At 44.8% G+C, this 19,175-nt stretch overlaps 1 protein-coding gene across 1 annotated transcript in view; it reads right to left on the bottom strand.

Annotated features, from left to right (window-relative positions):
- Nsmaf (neutral sphingomyelinase activation associated factor) overlaps positions 1-13,353 on the bottom strand; it is a 50,703-nt gene extending 37,350 nt beyond the window's left edge. The window contains exons 1-2 of the mRNA XM_051197411.1: positions 13,059-13,353; positions 1,194-1,283 (exon numbers count right to left, since the gene is read on the bottom strand). Of these exons, the coding sequence (XP_051053368.1) occupies positions 1,194-1,283; positions 13,059-13,117 (149 nt within the window). The 5' untranslated portion in view covers positions 13,118-13,353. The remainder of the gene's footprint in view (positions 1-1,193; positions 1,284-13,058) is intronic.
- Between the last annotated feature and the right edge of the window lie 5,822 nt (positions 13,354-19,175).

Raw genomic sequence — 19,175 nt, 5'->3', positions numbered from 1 at the left:
TCAAACATCTTCCATTTCACACATGTGTTTTCATAGTTTGTTTACTCAAATCCAAACCCAAACAGAGTTCACATTACATGTGATGGATATACTCCTCACACTTGCTAATCTAAAATTATTTTCCCACTTAATGGCTTTTTCTGTTGTCTTGGGAATTGCGGACAAGAGCCTCCCACTGAAACAGCAGCCCCACCTCCCAGCCCATAAAGGCTGCTTGCTGCCTCTGTGTGATACTCCTCTACCATGCCCTTCCTTTACATCATCCATGAGATTAGATCATGTCCTGTTGCAACCTCTGACAATACCTCAGGGCAGGGACATGCAGCGCCCTCACACCAGCAGATTCGAAGGACTTAAGGTGCTATTAATCTTGACATGGCCATTGCAAAACTTCTCAGTGACCTATCACTAATGCATTTAACAGCCCTTGAAGATTACAATATACTATATAATATGGTAAATAGTCCCCGTGAAGATCCAGGCAGAAGTATCTTTATAGATCATGGAGTCTCTGTCACGGGGTGATCATACATGGGCTCAGGGAAGCAAATGGCAGTGGCTGCTCCAAGTGTCAGATACCAGTAAAAGCAGGTGACCCTCAGACTGGGCCCAAAGGCTGTGTGCAGTTTGCTGACCCCTCATATAGAGAGAGCCATTGCTTTGTCTGGGGATTTAAATTCTATTCGCTACATTGTATTTACTAGCTAGAATTTTCCAACCAATAATAACTTCTTCTTAATCAGCAATTCAGTGACAGGGAAGTACAATTTGTACAAGGAAAACAAAAATCCAAAGACAAAACAATGCTTTGATCCATAGCTTTCAAAAAAATCGAACCAAGCAACTGGATCTGTTTTTAAAAGAGTAATCAGTAGTTATGGAAGAAGCAGATTTTGCTCTGGGTCATGTTGCATTATTTATTACTTCATTTGGAAGAGGCTGACATCTTTCAGTGGTCCATGGTTTTCGCTCATCACTTCATTATCATCACAGTGACTGAGACCAGGGTGCACTGTGTGACAAGAGGGATGCTCGGCAGCCTCAGAGGAGCCACAGCCACCGTAAGTTATGCCACCATCTTGTTACCTAACTAAAAAGAGGGAAGAGGGGACTCCTAGGCAGCCGTGCTTTACTTTGAAGACATCAGACCTCACTGAGTCTATGAGTACCCAGAGCTGTGTGCGCTCGCTCACCTTTCCTCGTGGCTGGCTTGGCTCTGGACGTGAAACGCTGTGTGCTGCTCAAAGTAGTACTCCTCCAAGTTGAGCAGCAGCAAGGAAAACCTAAACATGGAAGAGGGAGACAGGTTCATGGCGCACCTGGTTTACGGGAAGTATACAAGGCTTTGCACATAAAAGGCCTACTCCCCACATCCCCAGGCAGAACTCTGTGGGGCCCACGCTCCTCTCTCCCATGCCCCAAATGGAGCCAGCCTTTCCCAGCGCAGATGCTCTCCTTATACACACAAGTCCCAAACTGTGTGAAATAGTGTTGAGACAACCTTGCTCTCCTCCCCAGGGAATTTTCATGTCCCCTGATGGTGCATGTCAGGCTTCCCTGCCCCTGCCCTGCCATAACCATAAGACTGTGTCCCCACCCTGACTTCAGTTCTTGTGACGCCCATGAGGCAATGAGCTCCGGGAGTCAGGTGTGAAGATGGCGACAACCAGCCTGATGTTTTAGACCATGCATGGTTAGTAAGTTAAACAAACGGAGTTGTATCGTTCCTTCAGGTCTCAGTGCTCTGAACTCTGGAAGTATGTGACAGCAGAAATGTACAGGGGTGAGGTGACTTGGATAAAGGAGATTGATGCTCAAGCCTGAGTGATTCCTGAAACCCCTGTGGAAGGAAAGAACTGGCTCCTGAGAGTTGTCCACAGACCTCCATGCGTGCACCATGGTGAGGGCACATGTATAACTAAAAAAATAAAATAAAGTAATAATTTAGTTGAACTGCTACAGAAATAAACATTAGGCAAAAAGTGAAAAACGTCATGTCGCTGGCTGCAGAGTATGAGCAGGGACAGCATCTAGAGTCGTGGAGAAAGCTTTCAGACAGTGTCAGACAGCAGGCCCATCTAGACGCTCTGCCGCCCTTCGGGAAGACATCTAGACTAAATGTGGATTACAAAGAATACTGCTTATTTTGCTTCCTCCTGAAACAAAACTAGATGTGAATAAAATATTTTCAAATGACAAAACCCAAAGATATCAAAGCAAGGAAGAGGCGGGAGCCTATCTGTGGGAGGCAGAGAGCAGAAGGAAACTAGCCGCACACAGAAATCAGAGTGCGGATGCTTCCCGAGACGGGCACCTCACATCTGAAAACCAATGCAAGCACAGGGCTTTACCCAGTGCCAAGCATCAAAGAGTCACTCCATGATGAGTAGCTCTGATGTGAGAGAGCAAGACCCAAACAAGCACAGGAATCCAAACAGAGCAGACAGAGAGCACGCAGGCAGGGTCAGAAGGAAGGGCAAAGACTACTTATTAACACCACAGAGTAACACCCGGACAAGCAGGAAGAGCATACAAGAAGGACTAGACAACACCAGGAACAGAAAGTCAAAACACTCTAATAAGCACGAGAGACTGTTCTTTCAAAAAAACAAGCTGACCCAAAAGACTGACTCATGAGAGTAAAATTAACTATAAGAGAACTAGCTTTACCAACTATCTAAGTTTTATTGACCTGTCCATTTTTAAAATTTCTGAACAAGAATTAGTCATAAATTAGGTTTAGTGTCCAGTATATTGAAAATAAATTAGGTAGTCATAAGCCGAAGTACCCGAGTGCAACCGGAAATGCTTTGCAGCTACCTGAGTTCCAGTTGAGTCAGCAGCCACGGAAGGGGGGGGGGCATTCCTTTGATGTGTCAGGAAGGCACCAGCTAGGAATTTACTCACTAATTAACACCCTAAATTGTGGCAGCACCCCAGTGGGCTGATGTGCACCCCTTCCTTCTGATCCCTGCTATCCCCTCCTCCCCACAGGGTGGGGGAAACAGAGAGGTGTTCTTCAACAAGACACGGGCGGGCTGGACAAGGCTAGGAAACCCAGATCACCTTCCAAAACAACTGTCCTTCTACGTGGCAATTAAGACAGATGTTCGCCCACTTTGTAGCACTAAATCTACCATACATTAATAGTAGTTTCCTTTGCTTAGAAATATTACATTTTACAAGACATGCAAACCTACAGAGAAAGAACCTAAGGAGCTATCTGTTTCGTTTCTGGTATCTGCATTAAAGCATTTACTGGTATCTGCATTAAAATGTTCTATGTGAAAATTATTTCAATTAACTTTCAACAGTAATTTCCAAACAATATGCTCTATGGACTAAAAAAAAAAAAAAAAAAAAAAAAAACCTGAATGCTTTAAAACCTTTAAAGTCAGGCCTGGAGAGGCTGCTCAGTGGTTAAGAGCACTGACTGCTCTTCCAGATGGACCCGAGTTCAATTCCCAACACCCACATGGCAGCTCACAAGTGTCTGTAATTCTAGTCCCAGGGTACTGACAATCTCACACATACATGCATGCAAAACACCAATGCACATAATAATAAGTTATCTTTTAAAAACTTTACAACATTTTTGCAATTTCATGAATTGCACTCTCACACATTATTAATATTATAGCTCAACATTAATTACGTCTCATAATTAATGTACCCATGGCTTGCACAGTCTTAGTTTAACCCACCTTCGTAGTGTGGGTCATTTTGTAGATACATTTTGTCATTTTGGAAGGCAGCTATGCTCACCACTATACCACCAACGCCATTTTGTCATTTTGGAAGTCATTTATTTACATTAAACACATGCATTCTATCTATCCTGGAGTCACTTGAAATTCAAAGCACATTGACATGCTTAACACTTGACTGCTCTACTCCAGACAGCCAGAAGGATAACCACTGCACGCACAGCAAAAACGACTCCACAGTTACCCCCAATCATGTTGATGGTGGGGACACACATGTCCCCACCATCAGGTCTGTATCTAGGCTACACATGTAAATCTGGCACAAGATCATTGGGAAAAGTGCTTTGACCTGGGTGACACTGCACCAGCCACAGGAAAACCAGGCTGTCCAGGATTTGTCACCCATACCCTGAATACCCTAACTACCCTCAGCTTAAGCCAGGCTGCTGTGATCCTACCAGGGAGCTGGTTGAACGAAGTGATCATTTAAAATTCAAAAACCAAAACAAACAGGGTGGGGGAAGGGGAAGAGGGAAGCCTTCTTGGAATTTGAAATAAGGAAGAGATTAAGAAAACAGGTAGATATTAAAAGCGCGATCACAGTCTGGTGTGAATGCCACTCCGACCACGCCCCTGCCTCCTCCCCCTCTCCCCAGTAGCAAAGTCTGAAGAGAGTTGTAGGGGCAGAAAGAGAAAGAGCAAAATCTGTCCTTATCCATCATAATAGTCACACCCACCACCCCTATAACAGGGCCAGGCACACAAGAGAGAGGCTTAACACAGTTACTTAAACGTTTGCACGACAGGAAAGCAGTCCAAAACCCCCGGGGAAAACTGCCTCCCTTTTATGCTTAAGCCCATGAGACACAAAGTAGACAGCTGCGTGGAAATGTGAATGAAGAAGGAGCTCGATGGAGAGTCACCCAACAGCAGTTATGCTGAGGACTCCTGGCCCTGCGTATGGTCAATACTCCTCACGGTGAAGGGCTGCCTGCAAGAGAGGAACAGAAACTGACACCCTTAGTTTCTGTGGCTGGTTACATTATGGGAGAGGACTCCATGGCGGAGCTCCTGGAGGACCAGGAGGGGGCAGGAGCAGGAGCAGGAGGCCAGGACCTCACTTCTGAGACATTTGCAGTTCTGGAGAATTCTTCCAGACTCAACAATTAGACTCCATCTAACTGTATGAGCATCAATCTCCCATCTTAATTTTGTTCACCCACAATCAGTTACAAACAAACAGCAACCAAACAGAAACACATTAGCTTCTGTCCAAGTGACAGTGACTAAACTATACACTTCATTGTCCACCTTCCAATCAGAACTCAGCCCACAGAGATTAGAGGACCAGAGCAGGACTTTCACCGGTAGTTCATGCTGGAGATCTGTGACAATTCCCTCCTGTGGTCTATGGACCTTCTGTCCATCCAGCACCAACACCAGCTAGTACATTTGTATTCCTTCAGCAACACTCAGAGTTGCCGCTACACAACTGCAATCCTACTGGCAAGCTCTCATGGCATTTTACATCAGCAGACACCCTGATGTGTCTCCTGCATCTTCACACATTTTATGAAAGAAATTATCTTTCAGACGACGACTGTCATTGTCATGAGAAGAGTCTCTTTCTCTGTCCTAAGTCTAAGGGGCCCCACCTAATAGCTACATGTGTCCTCATTTCAAACACAAGTTCAGAAAACTTTGGTGTTGTGTTCTTAACCTGCAGCATTTCTCAAAGCTTCCATTCAGAGGGTGTTCCAATGGTCTTGCAGCCAGTTAAACTTCTGGACTCGGATCTGGAAAATAGCGTGGAGGGGGCCCTATCACACAACCACTGTGTTTGCCCGCCTTGCCTTCTGTAAAGGCAATTTGGACTAGAAGTTTGATGATTAGTGCATTTACTTCTTAAGTGAAAGTGTTTTCCAGAACTGCCCAGTAATAATGGCTATATTTTAAGTTTCAATACTGCTTTCTTTAAAAGCCTAGGTTTTTAGGTAAGTCCCCAATCCCTTGACGCAAATGGGTAAACCAAGACTTTTTCTGAAGGTTTCTACACTGCTACTTGGTTCGTTGACGTCTCTTTGATGTTCAGCATCAAGTAAAAGTCCCATGCTCTCTGCATTAGGCTAAACTAACACTTTAAAAAGCGAAGTGTGGAGCTGTAATTAGCTCAACTAAGCTTCTCAGCATTAGTCACCATTGCCACTTCCTGTTTTCTGATCTCACTCAGGTACACTTGGTCACATTTTCCCCTGTCCACTGGCAGGGCCTGCAATGAACGGATGCCCACATGTTATCTCTGTTCCTCTTTCCAGAAGGTCCTCACTGTGTGGGCCCCACCGGCACTGCTCCAGAATTCCACAAACAGGGAGGAATTTTGCATCTGCTTGGTATTTGGAACTCCCTGCCCCTCCTAGCAGGCTCACACTTGTGCATACATCTGCAGCTTTCAGCACTGGTTTCTTATCACAAGTGCCATGCCCCCCACGCTTCGGTGACACCAAAAAATGCATTAACCCCTGGCCTCGTGTGCTCTCTGTGGCTGTGATAAACTCCACGACCAAAACCAACTTAGGGAGGAGAGTTTTTATTTCCGATTACAGGCTACAGCAAATCTCCCAGAGCAGTAGCTCTCAACATGGGGCGGAACAACCCTTTCACAGGCGTCAACTAAGACCATCAGAAAACGTATTTGTATTGCAGTTCATGACTGTGGCAAAATTATACTTAGGAAGTAGCAACAAAAGTAGTTTTATGGTTGGGAGTCACAACGCGAAGAAAAGGCTTCAGAATTAGGGAGACCAGGGTAGAAACTTGGAGGCAGGCAGTGAAGAACCTTGGGAGGAGCACAGCTTGCTTCCAGGTTCAGGTAAAACTAACTTTCTTGCACAACCCAGAACCACCTGCTCAGGATAGCACCTCCCACAGTGGGTGGGGCCTCCTCCATGAATTAGCAACCAGACAATGCCTGGACAGACAGCTCCCAGGCCAATCTGATGGAGGCAATTCCTCACTTGAGGTCCCCTCTTCCCACACCTCTAGTCAGTGTCAGGTTATCCATATTCTACAAATTTGCATAGAAATACCTGAGTGACTGAACAGTGTTTGTAGTTCCTTTACCCATTGGCTCATGTAAATTACTGGTCCCTCTCCCTGTGCAGACGCTGTGGTCCCAGCAAAGCCAAATTCACTATTCCAGCTGACTTTTGTGGTCCTTCCCCTCCACAGTAAGGCTCCATTACTTAGCCCAACTCTAAGAAAGTATACTCTCTACTCAATGGGTGCGATGATTACTTCCTGACCCAGCTCAGCTAACGAAACCCCTTCCATTGACACTACCCACAAAGCCTGGTACTTCTGATTTCAAGCTTGCACAATCTATGATGTGGCAGAAACATGGCCAATGCTCTTAAACATCCTTCAGCTTTCTCACTCATCAAGACTCACAGCCCAGTGGGACCGGATGACCAAGCCCAGTAGTGAAGTGCTCACCGCGCACATTCAGGGCCTTGGTGCAATCTGCGGCACACACGCGCACATTCAGGGCCTTGGTGCAATCTGCGGCACACACAAAGCTGTGGCCCCCGGGAGTCATGAGACAGTACTCAGAGAGGCAGAGCTGGAAAGAAGCAAACAGAGACAAAGCACGGCTGCCTAACTGACATCACGCTGAGTTCTCTGCCTTTTGCCTGCACGAGATCATCTAGGAAGTGGGTTAAAATGAGATCTTGATGTGGACCTGGGCTGGGGCCCATGACTCTTGCTGGCTAGCGAGCTCCAGGCATGCTCATGCCGCTGGCCTCTGGGATGCGGCGCGACTAAGATTCCAGTATCACATAAAATGGGCTTCCGTCACACCAGAATCATTTTAAACTTGAGACCTTAATAATGAATGCCACTCAGCTGTTCGCCTGCCTTGTACTGGAAACAGAAAGGCTGAACTTGGGCCCAAGAACTCAGTGCTAATGCTTGTTTGCACTCTCCTTGTGACTCACAGTTCCACAGATTCTAGCTCACCCTGGCAGGAAGCAGCAGCAGCTAACATCAAAGTCCCAAGACACAGAAAGAACTGACTGAGCTAAGGGTTTCCTTCCTGTTCCTCTCATCACAGAATGGCCATTACATTCTGCATGTGTCCTGCCCTCTGTTAATCTTCTCTGGAAATGTCTTCACACACACTTAGAGGTGTGTGCACAGGTGCTTCCCAATGCAACCAAGGTGACAGAATTAGCCATCGCACATGACCAAGCTACGTGGCCCTGCCAAATCATTTATTTAGTTACTTAAGTTCAACTATAAGAGGTAGTGGTCGGGGGGGGGGGGTACTGAATAGGTAACCTTATTTAGAAAACAGACCAGGAAAAAAAAATCTGAGTTTAAAGAAATCAGCAGGGCTGGATAAATGGCAGCACCCACCACAGAGAGGAGGCCCCCAAGCTTCCAGAGAAGATATCCCATTATAAACAACAATTCAACAGTAGCAGTTCTGGTTTGGTGCAGATGAGAAGGTGGTGATCTGGGAAGCTGCCCAGAAGCTGGCTTTGGTTTATGTTTAAGGCTGAAAATCCCTCCTGTCAACAGGCTTAGATCCAGCTTCCAAATGACTGTTCCTAACGCTGGACAGGGATACCACAAACCCTGCCAGATCTGATGGATTTAGGTAGTTCCCAGTTAAGCCAGCGGGGGGGGGGGGGGGGGGGTAGAGACAACCCAATGCCACAAATGCTGGGCTGCCCAGGGCTAACCAGCAGGACCTACTGTGTCTTGACACCTGGTCATTCTGCAGAGTTCACGTTTCCCCCTAACTCCAGTGGCAAAGGTGGGTAGCTCAGTGATGTTCAAGAGAGCAGGACATATCAACAGCCAACCATTTCTCTGCTAGTAGAATCATGATCTACCACTTCTCTAGTAAGTCCTGGCCTATTCTCTGGTCATCTATCTGCCTTTGTTTAGAATCTTCAAAAACGGTAAGCAAATGGTACATCCAGCAAGATTACTCTCAAAGCAAGGGTAAAAGAAGGGTATGTTCACACATGCAAAAACAAAAGCAATTGACTATCAATTAGATCCCACTTGGGGGAACTTTAACAGGATATTATTAAGAAAGAAAATTTCCATAAGGAAAACATGACTTGCAGAGGGAAAACCCTTCAGAGACAGTAGCAAGCACACACATAAAACCACACAGTTATTAACCAGGCAACCACAATGCTTAATGTGTAGATCTAACTGGACAACAGATCTAACTGGACAACAGTGGACTATAATTTAGTATGGGACAACAGAGTAATTGTTCCAGGGCCTGCACATCGGTAGAGAGGAAGGAGAGAATGATTAGCTTCAGATATTAAAACAAAGATGAAATTAGAGCATAGAACCCCACACTCTGCATTCACTTAATCCAAAAGAAAAGGGGTCGGGGAGGAGATGAGGTCAAAGAATGCAGTAAGATAGCAGAAATAAGTCTGCAATGGTACTAAATGAAATTTTCCTGAAGACTGAGATTCAAAATGAACTACTAAAAAATGTCAACAAGCCCGACACCCCAAATTTGCTGCTTTGGATCCACACTGTAGAAGCAGAGAAGTGACTCCTACAGCTGACCTCCACTCACACATGTCCACACACATGTACATTCGAAAAATAAATCAGCAAAAGTAATTTTTTAAGTTTAAAAGTTAGATAACATGCATTCATGCATAAAACACAAGGTTATAGAAAAATTAAAAGGATGGAAAATTTTGTATATTGAAAATCACCTGATACAACTATGTAACTATTAGATAAAACAAATTACTAGAAACAGTGAGGTTATTATAAGGTTCCTAAAAGATCCACTTAAAAAAAAAGACAATTCTAAGTTTCTCATAAAATACAAATCAACAGTAAGTAACAGGACTTGATAGAACGTTTGCCTTCCATCTGCAGGGGGCTATGTTCAATCCCCAGCATCCCCAGTACTGAGGGGGGGGAAAACAAGTAAAAAAAAAAAAATAATTCTAATCAATTAAAATAAAAAAACACAATTTTCAAAATCTTTCAAGTTGAAAATGTTAGAACAGTTTCTAAATGTCTGGTGTTAAAATTAAGATCACTGGAGTACTTAGAAGAAACCAGGCCAAAGATGTAACTCAGAGAAGTGTTTGCCTACCGCGCATGAGGCCCTGAGTCCAATCCCCAGTACATCAACAACAAAAACGGAAAATGTCACTGCGCCACGGTTGATACAATGTTGGGTGTGATGCATGCGTGTACCACAGCACTTGGGAGGTGAGGGCAAGAGGGTCAATGATCAAGTCTAGCCTGTACTGCCTGTGATCCCATCTCATAAAAGGAGGGAAGAAAGCAAAGAGGGAAAGAAGCTAAAACTTCAGTAACCACTCTTACTCAAATCACACTTAAAGGATGCAGTTGATGCAGATCATACAGAAAGAAAAAAAAAAAGCTCCAATTCCACTTATGGGCAGATTCTTGTTTTGGAATAAATTAATATGAAATAACAACAGAATAAGGATATATGCTACTAAGCATTTTTGATGAAGCCAATGTAAATCCTAAGTCAACCAAATATTTGCAACATATATTTTCTCTCTCAATGATTTATAAGTGAAAAAAAATGAAGCAATTTTATAAAGGTTCAACTTTTGTGATCCATTACATTCCTGAGTGACTGAATGCTGAGTCTGCAATTTATCTCCTTTTTAATTCTGGCATAACCCACAAAAGGGATATAAAAAAACTAGAAGATTACACAGGAGAATAATAAATCACTTAGTATTCTGAAAAATATTTTTAATAAATGCAAACTCAATTGATAAACAAACATGTCGAATAAAAGGAATTTAATATCCGTGTAACCAAGGAATCATATGTCCATGGGCTCTCTAAGGCCAACTGGAAGTCTCTGGAATGCCTGCAAAACTATTCATGTAACATGTAGGCATACAAGAGAAAACCAAGGAACGCTAACATTTTATCCTGACATGACGGCTCACAAACCACAGCTGTTCACTGTATTACATCACAGAAAGAAAACTTCTGCTTTGAAGGCATGTGTCTCATCTGTGTAAACTTCTACAAAAGTAAGATTAAAAATAGTTGTGAAGATAAAATTTAAATAGGACAACTCAGAAATAGAATAGCAAGCGGCAGTTTGTAGGACATCCTCATTTCCTTACCCACTGACCACGCCTGCCATGCTCAGTTATTTCAGAGAATATATGTGAATTTGTCTCTTCTGTCAACATCTAATCATGATATTTTAAAATAACTGGAAAATTAATATGGCTGCTGACAGAATGGTAGGGATACAAAGCACTTAATTTGAACAAACAGAACTGATTTGCATTCTGGTCCTGAAAATTACTAAAGCAATTTTTTTCCCCAAAAAACTTCAGCAAATAGTACCAGTGCTTGGCTATTCATTCACACCAGAAGTGCGGGGCAGTGTGGGGTTAGCAAGTAGCAGCACAGGATTCCTACTGAAGTTGAATTTTAGAGAAACATTATCATTAACCTACACTAAGGTTTTAGTATAAATATGTCCCTAAATCTCCATGGGAACATATGCCAGAAAATTATCTGAAATTAATATTTAACTGAGTGACTCATATGGTACCTAACAATTCAAGGCAGGCTTCTTTCTCCACCGTCTCAAATGCTATGTACAATACCATCTCCAGCCACCTCCATCCATTAAACGTCTAGAATACATGTCCACTTTGTTGCACCCTTTCTCCTGTAATCGCTGGGATCCAAACTCCTGGCACAAAATCTCCTCAACAAGCTCTGCTTATTCTAATTGGAGCTGAATCAGCAATCGGAGACATGGGCTAACTTCAGTCTCTCTTTCTCTGGGGTCACTGTTCTGCAGGCAGTTATAGAAATCTAAAATCCCAAACTCAGTATGAGAGGAGCCAGTGAGCGCACAGTGCAGAGGAGAGGCCTCTGGTTATCTCTCACACTAGCCTCAAACTCCCCTGGAGAAGGAACAGTTCTCGGAGATAGCGGGAGCCAAAGGCCTTTATCATAGTGCTCATTTGTCCTTAAGGTTGCCACATGATAGATACGCCGAGAAACACGAGTGCAGAAATGTTAAATTTGGGTCTCAGCAAGGTTGGTTTTCCAAAGTTAACTTTTAAAAGTTGGCCTTTTTGAATGAATTGTATGATTTATAAAGACTTTCCTTGATTTAAGTTTAAATCTCACAGTCAGAGATACTTCCCTAATTAAAAAATATATTTCTGTGTACCCTAAGATTGAAAAGCCATTAGGCAAAGAAAAAAAATTGGGGTGACCTGGAAGTAGAATTCAATGTCAATGATGATTGGAGAGAATAGTTGATGTTGATAGCTGATAAATGCTTGGGCTAGAACTCTTACCTGGGAGTGAGTGCTGTGTGCCTAACACATAAACAAAACAGCATATGCTGGAAATAGCAATGACAGCAGGTTCTCCTACCATTACAAAACAGTGCAAGACATCAAAACAACAGTCAGAATGTAAAGACAAAACAGAACAAAACAACATTGCCGGTTTTCCTGTTCATCACTGAAGCCACAGGGTTATTACAAATGAGTATCAATAAAGTCTAGAACACGACAAACAGTTCAAGCGTTTAAAACGTCCATGCTCATGGATGCAAAAAACACAGCACCAACAAGTCTTTGCAAGTCGTTGGTGCCAGACAAAGAAACCCCATGTAAACTCAGGTGGGAAATGCAATTTCAGAACAGACCACCTGGTCAGCCCAACATCACAGATTAAAGAGCGATGGTCGTTTGGGAAGGAAGCGGCAGGTTGAGTAATAGCTACAGGTCAAGGGAAATCCACCCAGAATTAAAAACTGCATCTGCGTCTCCAGTTATAACCAGCTTTGCTGGCTCTACCGAGCGACAACTTGACAGTCCGACCGCAGCTCCCACAAACCCCGTGTTTGCAAAAAGCGGTGGAGCCGGCATTCCTACTGGAAGCACTGCTGGATTATCCGCGGGCGTGCGGGTCACACAAGCGCCCTGGGAAGGACACGCGGGACGGAAGTGCGCTTCCCTCGAAGGGGACGGGATCGGAGGGAGGCCGGCGCTCTTTACCCGAGTCCTTCCTGGGCCGCGGGGGACCGCGATCGCCCCTCGGCTCCCCACGCAGGCCGGCTGCGGGGCGCGGGGCGCGGGGCCCGGTGCGCGGGGACGGACGCGGGCTGCTCGGCCCCACGCGGGCGCGGGCCGCCCGTGCCTTCGCGTCCCGAGGTCCCCTGCAGCCGGGCCCACTCGCGGCTCCCGGACCCGGAGGCGGCCGCGGCCTGTGGGAGAGCGCCCAGATGCCGCCCGGCCCCCGGCCCCCCGGCCCGCGCACCTCTCCTTGGAGTAGAGCTGCAGCTGCTGCTCGCGCTGCCTCTTCCGGGTGAACGCCATGGAGGCCCGGGGCGCGCAGGCCGCCGACTGTCCCCAGCAGTCCCGAGCGGCGCCGCCCGGCGGCCGAGAGCCCCACGCTGCGCCCCAGGGCCCGCGGCGTCCCCACCGCGCTCACCGCAGCATCCTCGCGTGGGGACTCGGGCTCGGGCGACGCCGTGACTCAGGCCCGGAGGAGGGGCGCGCGCTGACCTGGGGCGGCGGGCGGCAGCCGCGTCCTGCACGGTCCCGACTAACCTCTGCAGCGCTGCGGCGGCGGCGGCGTGCGGACGATCGCACACGAGAAAGCCCGGGCTTGCCCGGGAGACCCCCAGTTGCTGGCGCCGGGACTAGAAAAATAGCAACGGTTAGGATTTTCAGTCCCAAATTGCAGTTATTGAAATAATCGATGGCATTTTTTTTTAAGTAACATCACTAATGATGGACCACCTAAGTGTCAACAACTCGCCCATTTTTAGTCTATCAGGCTATATGGTTCTGACTAATATTCACAGATAGGTGCAACTGTGACCACAGTGTTAGGATATTTTTATCGGCCCAAAGAGAAACCTTTACATTTGAGCAATCCCTATTTCTTAGCTGCCTCTCCACAAACCTTTGCCTAGAAAAACTACTTAACTTCCTTTCTCTAGGAATTTGCCTAGTGTGGACATTTCAAATAAAAAAAAAAAAAGCCATACGACATATGTGGTCTTGTGTCTGACGTCTTTCATTTAGCATAATGCTTTCAAGGTTCATGAGCTGTAGCATAAGTCAAGGTTCCATTTCTTTTTCTCACTGAAGTGTATTCCATTGTATTCCATACTTCATTTCCATTAATATATTGAGCAATTGCTAGGCATGTCAGGGTTTCCACCTCTTGGCTATTAAGAATAATGCAGCTATAAGCATTCATGGACCCGTTTTTGTATGCATACACTTGCATTTCTGTAGAGAGGAGTTGAAATCAAGGAGTGGAGCTGCTAAACTAATAACTCCATCTGAACTTTGAAAAACTGCCATACTGTTTCAAAGTAGTGAAGAAAGGCTCTGACCTCCAACATACTTGCTATCTTTTGCATTAAATCCAAGCACGACTGGTATTTCATGGGGTTTGCACACTGCCGTAAGATTATGAGAATTGCTGAGGTACCGTGTGAGAAGTTTCTATGTGAGAAATGTTACAGTAGATGCTATGGAGTCAGAGGAGAAAATGATAGAAGCAGGTAAGGAAAGAACAGACCAGATATGCCTTTTCTCTCTATTAAACACTGAAGAAAGCTTGGCCCCAGGCAGCTTGAGAATGACAGATTCTCTCCTTGACTAAACAGTCAGGTTGCTTGAGTCTCCTTAAGTAGGTCTTTACCTTGGCCAACAAAACCTGTGAACTTCCGGCTAGTACCCTCTCCACATGACTTCAGCCCTGGCACCATTTCTAACAGTTCCCTCGGATGGCCAGAGCCCCTTTTGGTGCCTGTTCAAAGCTGCCAAGAGAGCTTACTGTTTGTTCTAGCCTACATAATCTGGTACACTTGCTGAAAAGGCTCATGGAGTAGGAAGGGAGCTGCCAGCAAAGTGCCTGCCCCATAAGAGCGGAGATCTGAGTATCTACCCCAGCACCCATGTGAGAAATAGAACAAGCATGATAGTTACTGTACCCCAGCATCCATGTGAGAAATAAAACGAGCATGGCAGATACTGTAACCCAGCACTGAGAAATCTGAGACCGCAGATCCTTAGCCACTCTAAGTCAGTCAGACAATCAGAGACCCTGTCTCAAGAAGAAAAACAAACAAACGAGCAATGGTGGTTAGCAATAGAGGAGCTCCCCTGACATTGTCCTCTGGCCTCCATACATGTGCACACTGCCCAGGAGGACACAAACATGAACATGGGGCCCATACTTATACCACCACACATACACCAACAAATAACTTCCAAAAGGGTTACTTTTTTTTAGTCATTCCCACTCCTTTGTTCCTTTAGAATGCACGTGTATCTCCGGCAACTCAGAAGTGGTTTTTTTTCAAGGGCCTAAGAGCCATTCTTTTGAAATGTCCTCCTGTGTGGGAAGAAAGAATTCTCTAACTCCTAGAATAGCCAGCTAGCAGACACAGCTGCCTAGCCGTGTTTATAATGATTAACCCTTTGCAGTCTTTTACTCTCTCAACTCTCAGAGCCTCGGATGGCCCCTTCTGAGTCCGCAGTGTCCATTTAGAGTGTTCACTGCACCTTTCCACAAAGTGAAGTTGAGTTCATCTCCTGCACCTATAGCAACAGCACATTTCTGATTGAAAGTGGAACTTCCTACTTGAAGCCTTTCCTGGACAAGAAGAAGGGAGAAATATTTTCCAAGGGTTTCCTTCAACATTCGCCCAGAAGAGAGGTGTTTACGCTGTATTAGTTTGTTAGGAGCTAGACATTTTCTAGCACCACCCAATCTCTACCTAACCGCTTTTTTTCTCTTGTGCTCCATCTTTGTTTGTATGTCTTAAAGGTATAAATGTTCCTCTCAAAGACTAACTTCTTTCTTCCCAGCAAGTGAGGATCTGGAACTAGCTTCCTTCTGTCATTCTCCTAGTTGATCTATCTCATCGATTGGATTATTCCCACCTGAATGGCAGTGTATCTTTTTTTCATTTCATTGAAAATAGATTATTTTGTCGTACAATATATCCTGATTACAGTTTCACCTCTCTACTCTTCTGAGTTCCCCCCCCACCCCTCCCCTGCTCCCCTTCCTTTCTGTCTATCACTAGAAAAGAACAGGCTTCTAAGACAAAACAACCAAATATAACAAAATAAAATACGTGACGAAGCGGAAACTGTCGTATCAAAGTTGGATATGGCAACCCAACAGGAGGAGAAGAGCCCCACGAGCAGGCACAGGAGTCAGAGGCTCACTTGTTCTTACAGTCAGGAGTCCCACGAAAATACCAAGCTTAGCTATGCTACATCTGCAGAGGGCCTGATGCCGACCCCCCCCCCCCCCCGCAGGCCCTGTGTTTGCTGCTCAGTCTCTGTGAGCTCTTGTGAGCCTGGCTTAGTTGATTCAGAGGGTCTCGTACTCCTGGTGTCTTCCATCTCCTCTGGTTCTTACAATTTTCCACCTCCTCTCTGGTGGAGGGTAACATATTTTTAAGATTAAGACGAGCTTTCCCTTATCTTGCATTTCCTTCCAGCATCTCATTCCTGACAGAGCTTCTTGACGTTTCTGCTTGCCCATCCTGTTTCCATTTATTTTTTTGTTTTCATCTTTTTTGGTCCATTTTGATTTACTACCTCTCCTCCACAATGCTTCCTTGTCAAACTCCACATTTATTGGTCACTATAAGCTTCTTCTTTTCTGAGCTCTCAGCAGAACCCCGAATAGCTGAAACAGCATTCGGCATAGCTCCTCTCTGGAGTACTTCATTACTCCAAGCTCCCCTGGTTTCCTTGCTTTTCTCCTGCTGACTGCTTTTCACTCCCTACGGCTTGATCCCTTTTCCTACTCCACCCCGTATGCTTGACTTCACAGTGTTGAGTCTCTGTGCTCACTGACCAGTGACTTAACCTGTCTGTAACAGGTACTGAAGAGCAATGGAGGACAGAAATCACTGCTAGCCTTAAGCTGTTTGTTCTGGCTCAGGATAAACATCTGAAAAGATTTGGGTAAGTCTATTTATAAGTTAGGGTGTGTGTGTGTGTGTGTGTGTGTTGATTATGAAGTTGAACGACAGGGCGGCTTTGAAGGGATACTGAAACCTTGGCCCCTTCCTCTGACAATGGGTGCCTTTCCACAAGGCCTGAAGAAACGAAACTGAAACTCTAGGACAAAGGAGTTCTTTCTTCCCTCAGGTTGGTCTTCTCTCCGGAATTTTGTCACAGCAGCAGAAAGCTGACTAATTGTCGAAATCAACTGAGTAGCTACAGCTGTAGGTTTTGTCATGCAGACCTACCTTTCAGGTCAGACATGAGGAGAACGGTTAGGATTGAGAGCCAAGAGTGAACAGTGAGTAGAAGCTGACTGAGGGATACCTTTGGAACAAAAGTCTTTTTGAAGAACAGAATTCCTGTCAGCACTGGACTTCCAGCAAGGCAAAGCAAAGGTTCAACTCAGTCTTAGCTTCATCTTTGAGGGTGGGAAACTACAGTTTGAGGTACAGTTACCACAGATTTTGATTATCCCACCTCCCAGGAAATGTGAGCTCTGGAGAGGCCTCATCCCTTCATCCTCACAAAAACTTGGAGGCTGTGTTCGTCTTCATTCTGGGAAGTTGTTTACAGTTGCAAAGTGTAACTGGAACACTTAGCAATGTGTTATTTTCAGTTTGCTGGTCAAGCTCTGGGTCCTATATTTTTATTTTTTTCGAGACAGGGTTTCTCTGTAGCTTTAGAGCCTATCCTGGCACTCGCTCTGTAGACCAGACTGGCCTCGAACTCACAGAGATCTGCCTGCCTCTGCCGCCCAAGTGCTGGGATTAAAGGCGTGCACTGCACGGCCAATGCATTTGTGGAACTTTATGCATATTATCAGTTCTCAAAACCTAAGACAGGGACTCTCATCCAAAATTGGTGGGGGTACAAATAAAAAAAAAAATCATAGAAACAAGTTTTCTCAAAAACTTAAAACTAGAAATACAATATGACCCCTCTGTTTCATTCCTGGCATATACCCATATACTACCATAGAGAAATTTCTACTCTGTTCATTGCTCCTCATCATAGCAAAGAACTGGAATTAGCCTAGATGTCCACCAACAGGTGAGCAGATGAGGAAAACTTTATATATATTGAACCACTCTTCAGTTCTAAAGAAAAATGAAATCACAAAATCTGTAGGGAAATAAATGGTTGGACTTAGAGAGTTAGAGTATATACTATTAAGTGTGATTATATAATCCTCAAAAGAAAAAAAAACCCCACATATTCTCCCCGTAATGCAGAACTTTTCCAATAAAATGGGTTCATATAAAAACAAACATATAGCCTGGCAGTAGTGCTACATACCTTTAATCCCAGCACTTGGGAGACAAAGGCAGGCAGATCTATGTGAGTTTGAGGCCTGGTCTACAGAGCAAGTGCCAGGACAGGCTCCAAAGCTACACAGAGAAACCCTGTCTCAAACAAAACAAAACAAAACAAACAAACAAAAAATGCAATGTATGCTACAGTATGGCATGTAGAAGAGAGAACAAGAAAGGGTTAACAGTGGGGAATGAGGGAGGGCTAAATGCAGATAGTAGACAGGGAGCACAGATGAATTGTTTTTCTAATTCTGTCATGAATTTTCATTTTTATTGATGGATAAGTTTATAACAATACATTTGATAGAGAAAGTATAAAACCCAACCTGAATTGCCAAGCTTTAGAATGGTTCTTCTAACTAAAGAAGTTCATTGAGAGTGTAAGGGTCTGAGAGAATGACACAGGCAGTATGGAAGAGCAAGAGTGTTTATTCCAGTCTATGCAGAGGGACAGTTATGTTATCTCAAACACGATTGGTCAAGCAAACAGCAGTTATATTAGTATAGTTTTGATTGGCTGAGGTTTTTTTCTTTGCCGTACTTGGGTAAGTTTTAAAGGGGTTGCAAGAACTGCCCTTGAGACACTGCGGGGCTGACTCAGGCGGTGTTCCTGCTCTCTCCCTTGTCCCTGAATGTAATCTGTTGAAAAATGGCCCTTTGTTGGGAGAGACACCTGTTGGGCTCCTCAGAGAGCTGAACTCGAAATTCAGTTGTAAAAGTGAGAAAGTTTAACCCCCCAAGGCTTTGGGTATGGTAACTTCAGTTTGCGATTTTGTTTTTAACTTCCATGTTTTTTAATAACGTAATTTTAAAAGCTTGCTCTTGTGGCTAGTTTTGCCTCTGAAGTTCTGATTGCCCTTCCTCAGTTGCTCTTTCTTGAGCTACTGAGGAAATGCCCTGCTATGTTGCCCAGGCTAGCCTCAAACTCATGAGCTCAAGTAATCCTCATACCCTCAGCCTCTCAACTCCCGACACCCACACCCATTCCTGCCTTTATGTCCAACTGCTGAAAAAAGCCAAGGCACGTCGTAACCCAGCGCTTCTCAACCTGTGGGTCGATGAATCCTTTCACA

This window comes from Phodopus roborovskii, unplaced genomic scaffold (genome assembly GCF_943737965.1).
Source record: "Phodopus roborovskii unplaced genomic scaffold, PHOROB, whole genome shotgun sequence".
NCBI lineage: Eukaryota > Metazoa > Chordata > Mammalia > Rodentia > Cricetidae > Phodopus > Phodopus roborovskii.
The sequence above is the reverse complement of the archived record's forward strand: the minus strand, read 5'-3'. Positions and strand labels throughout refer to the sequence as shown.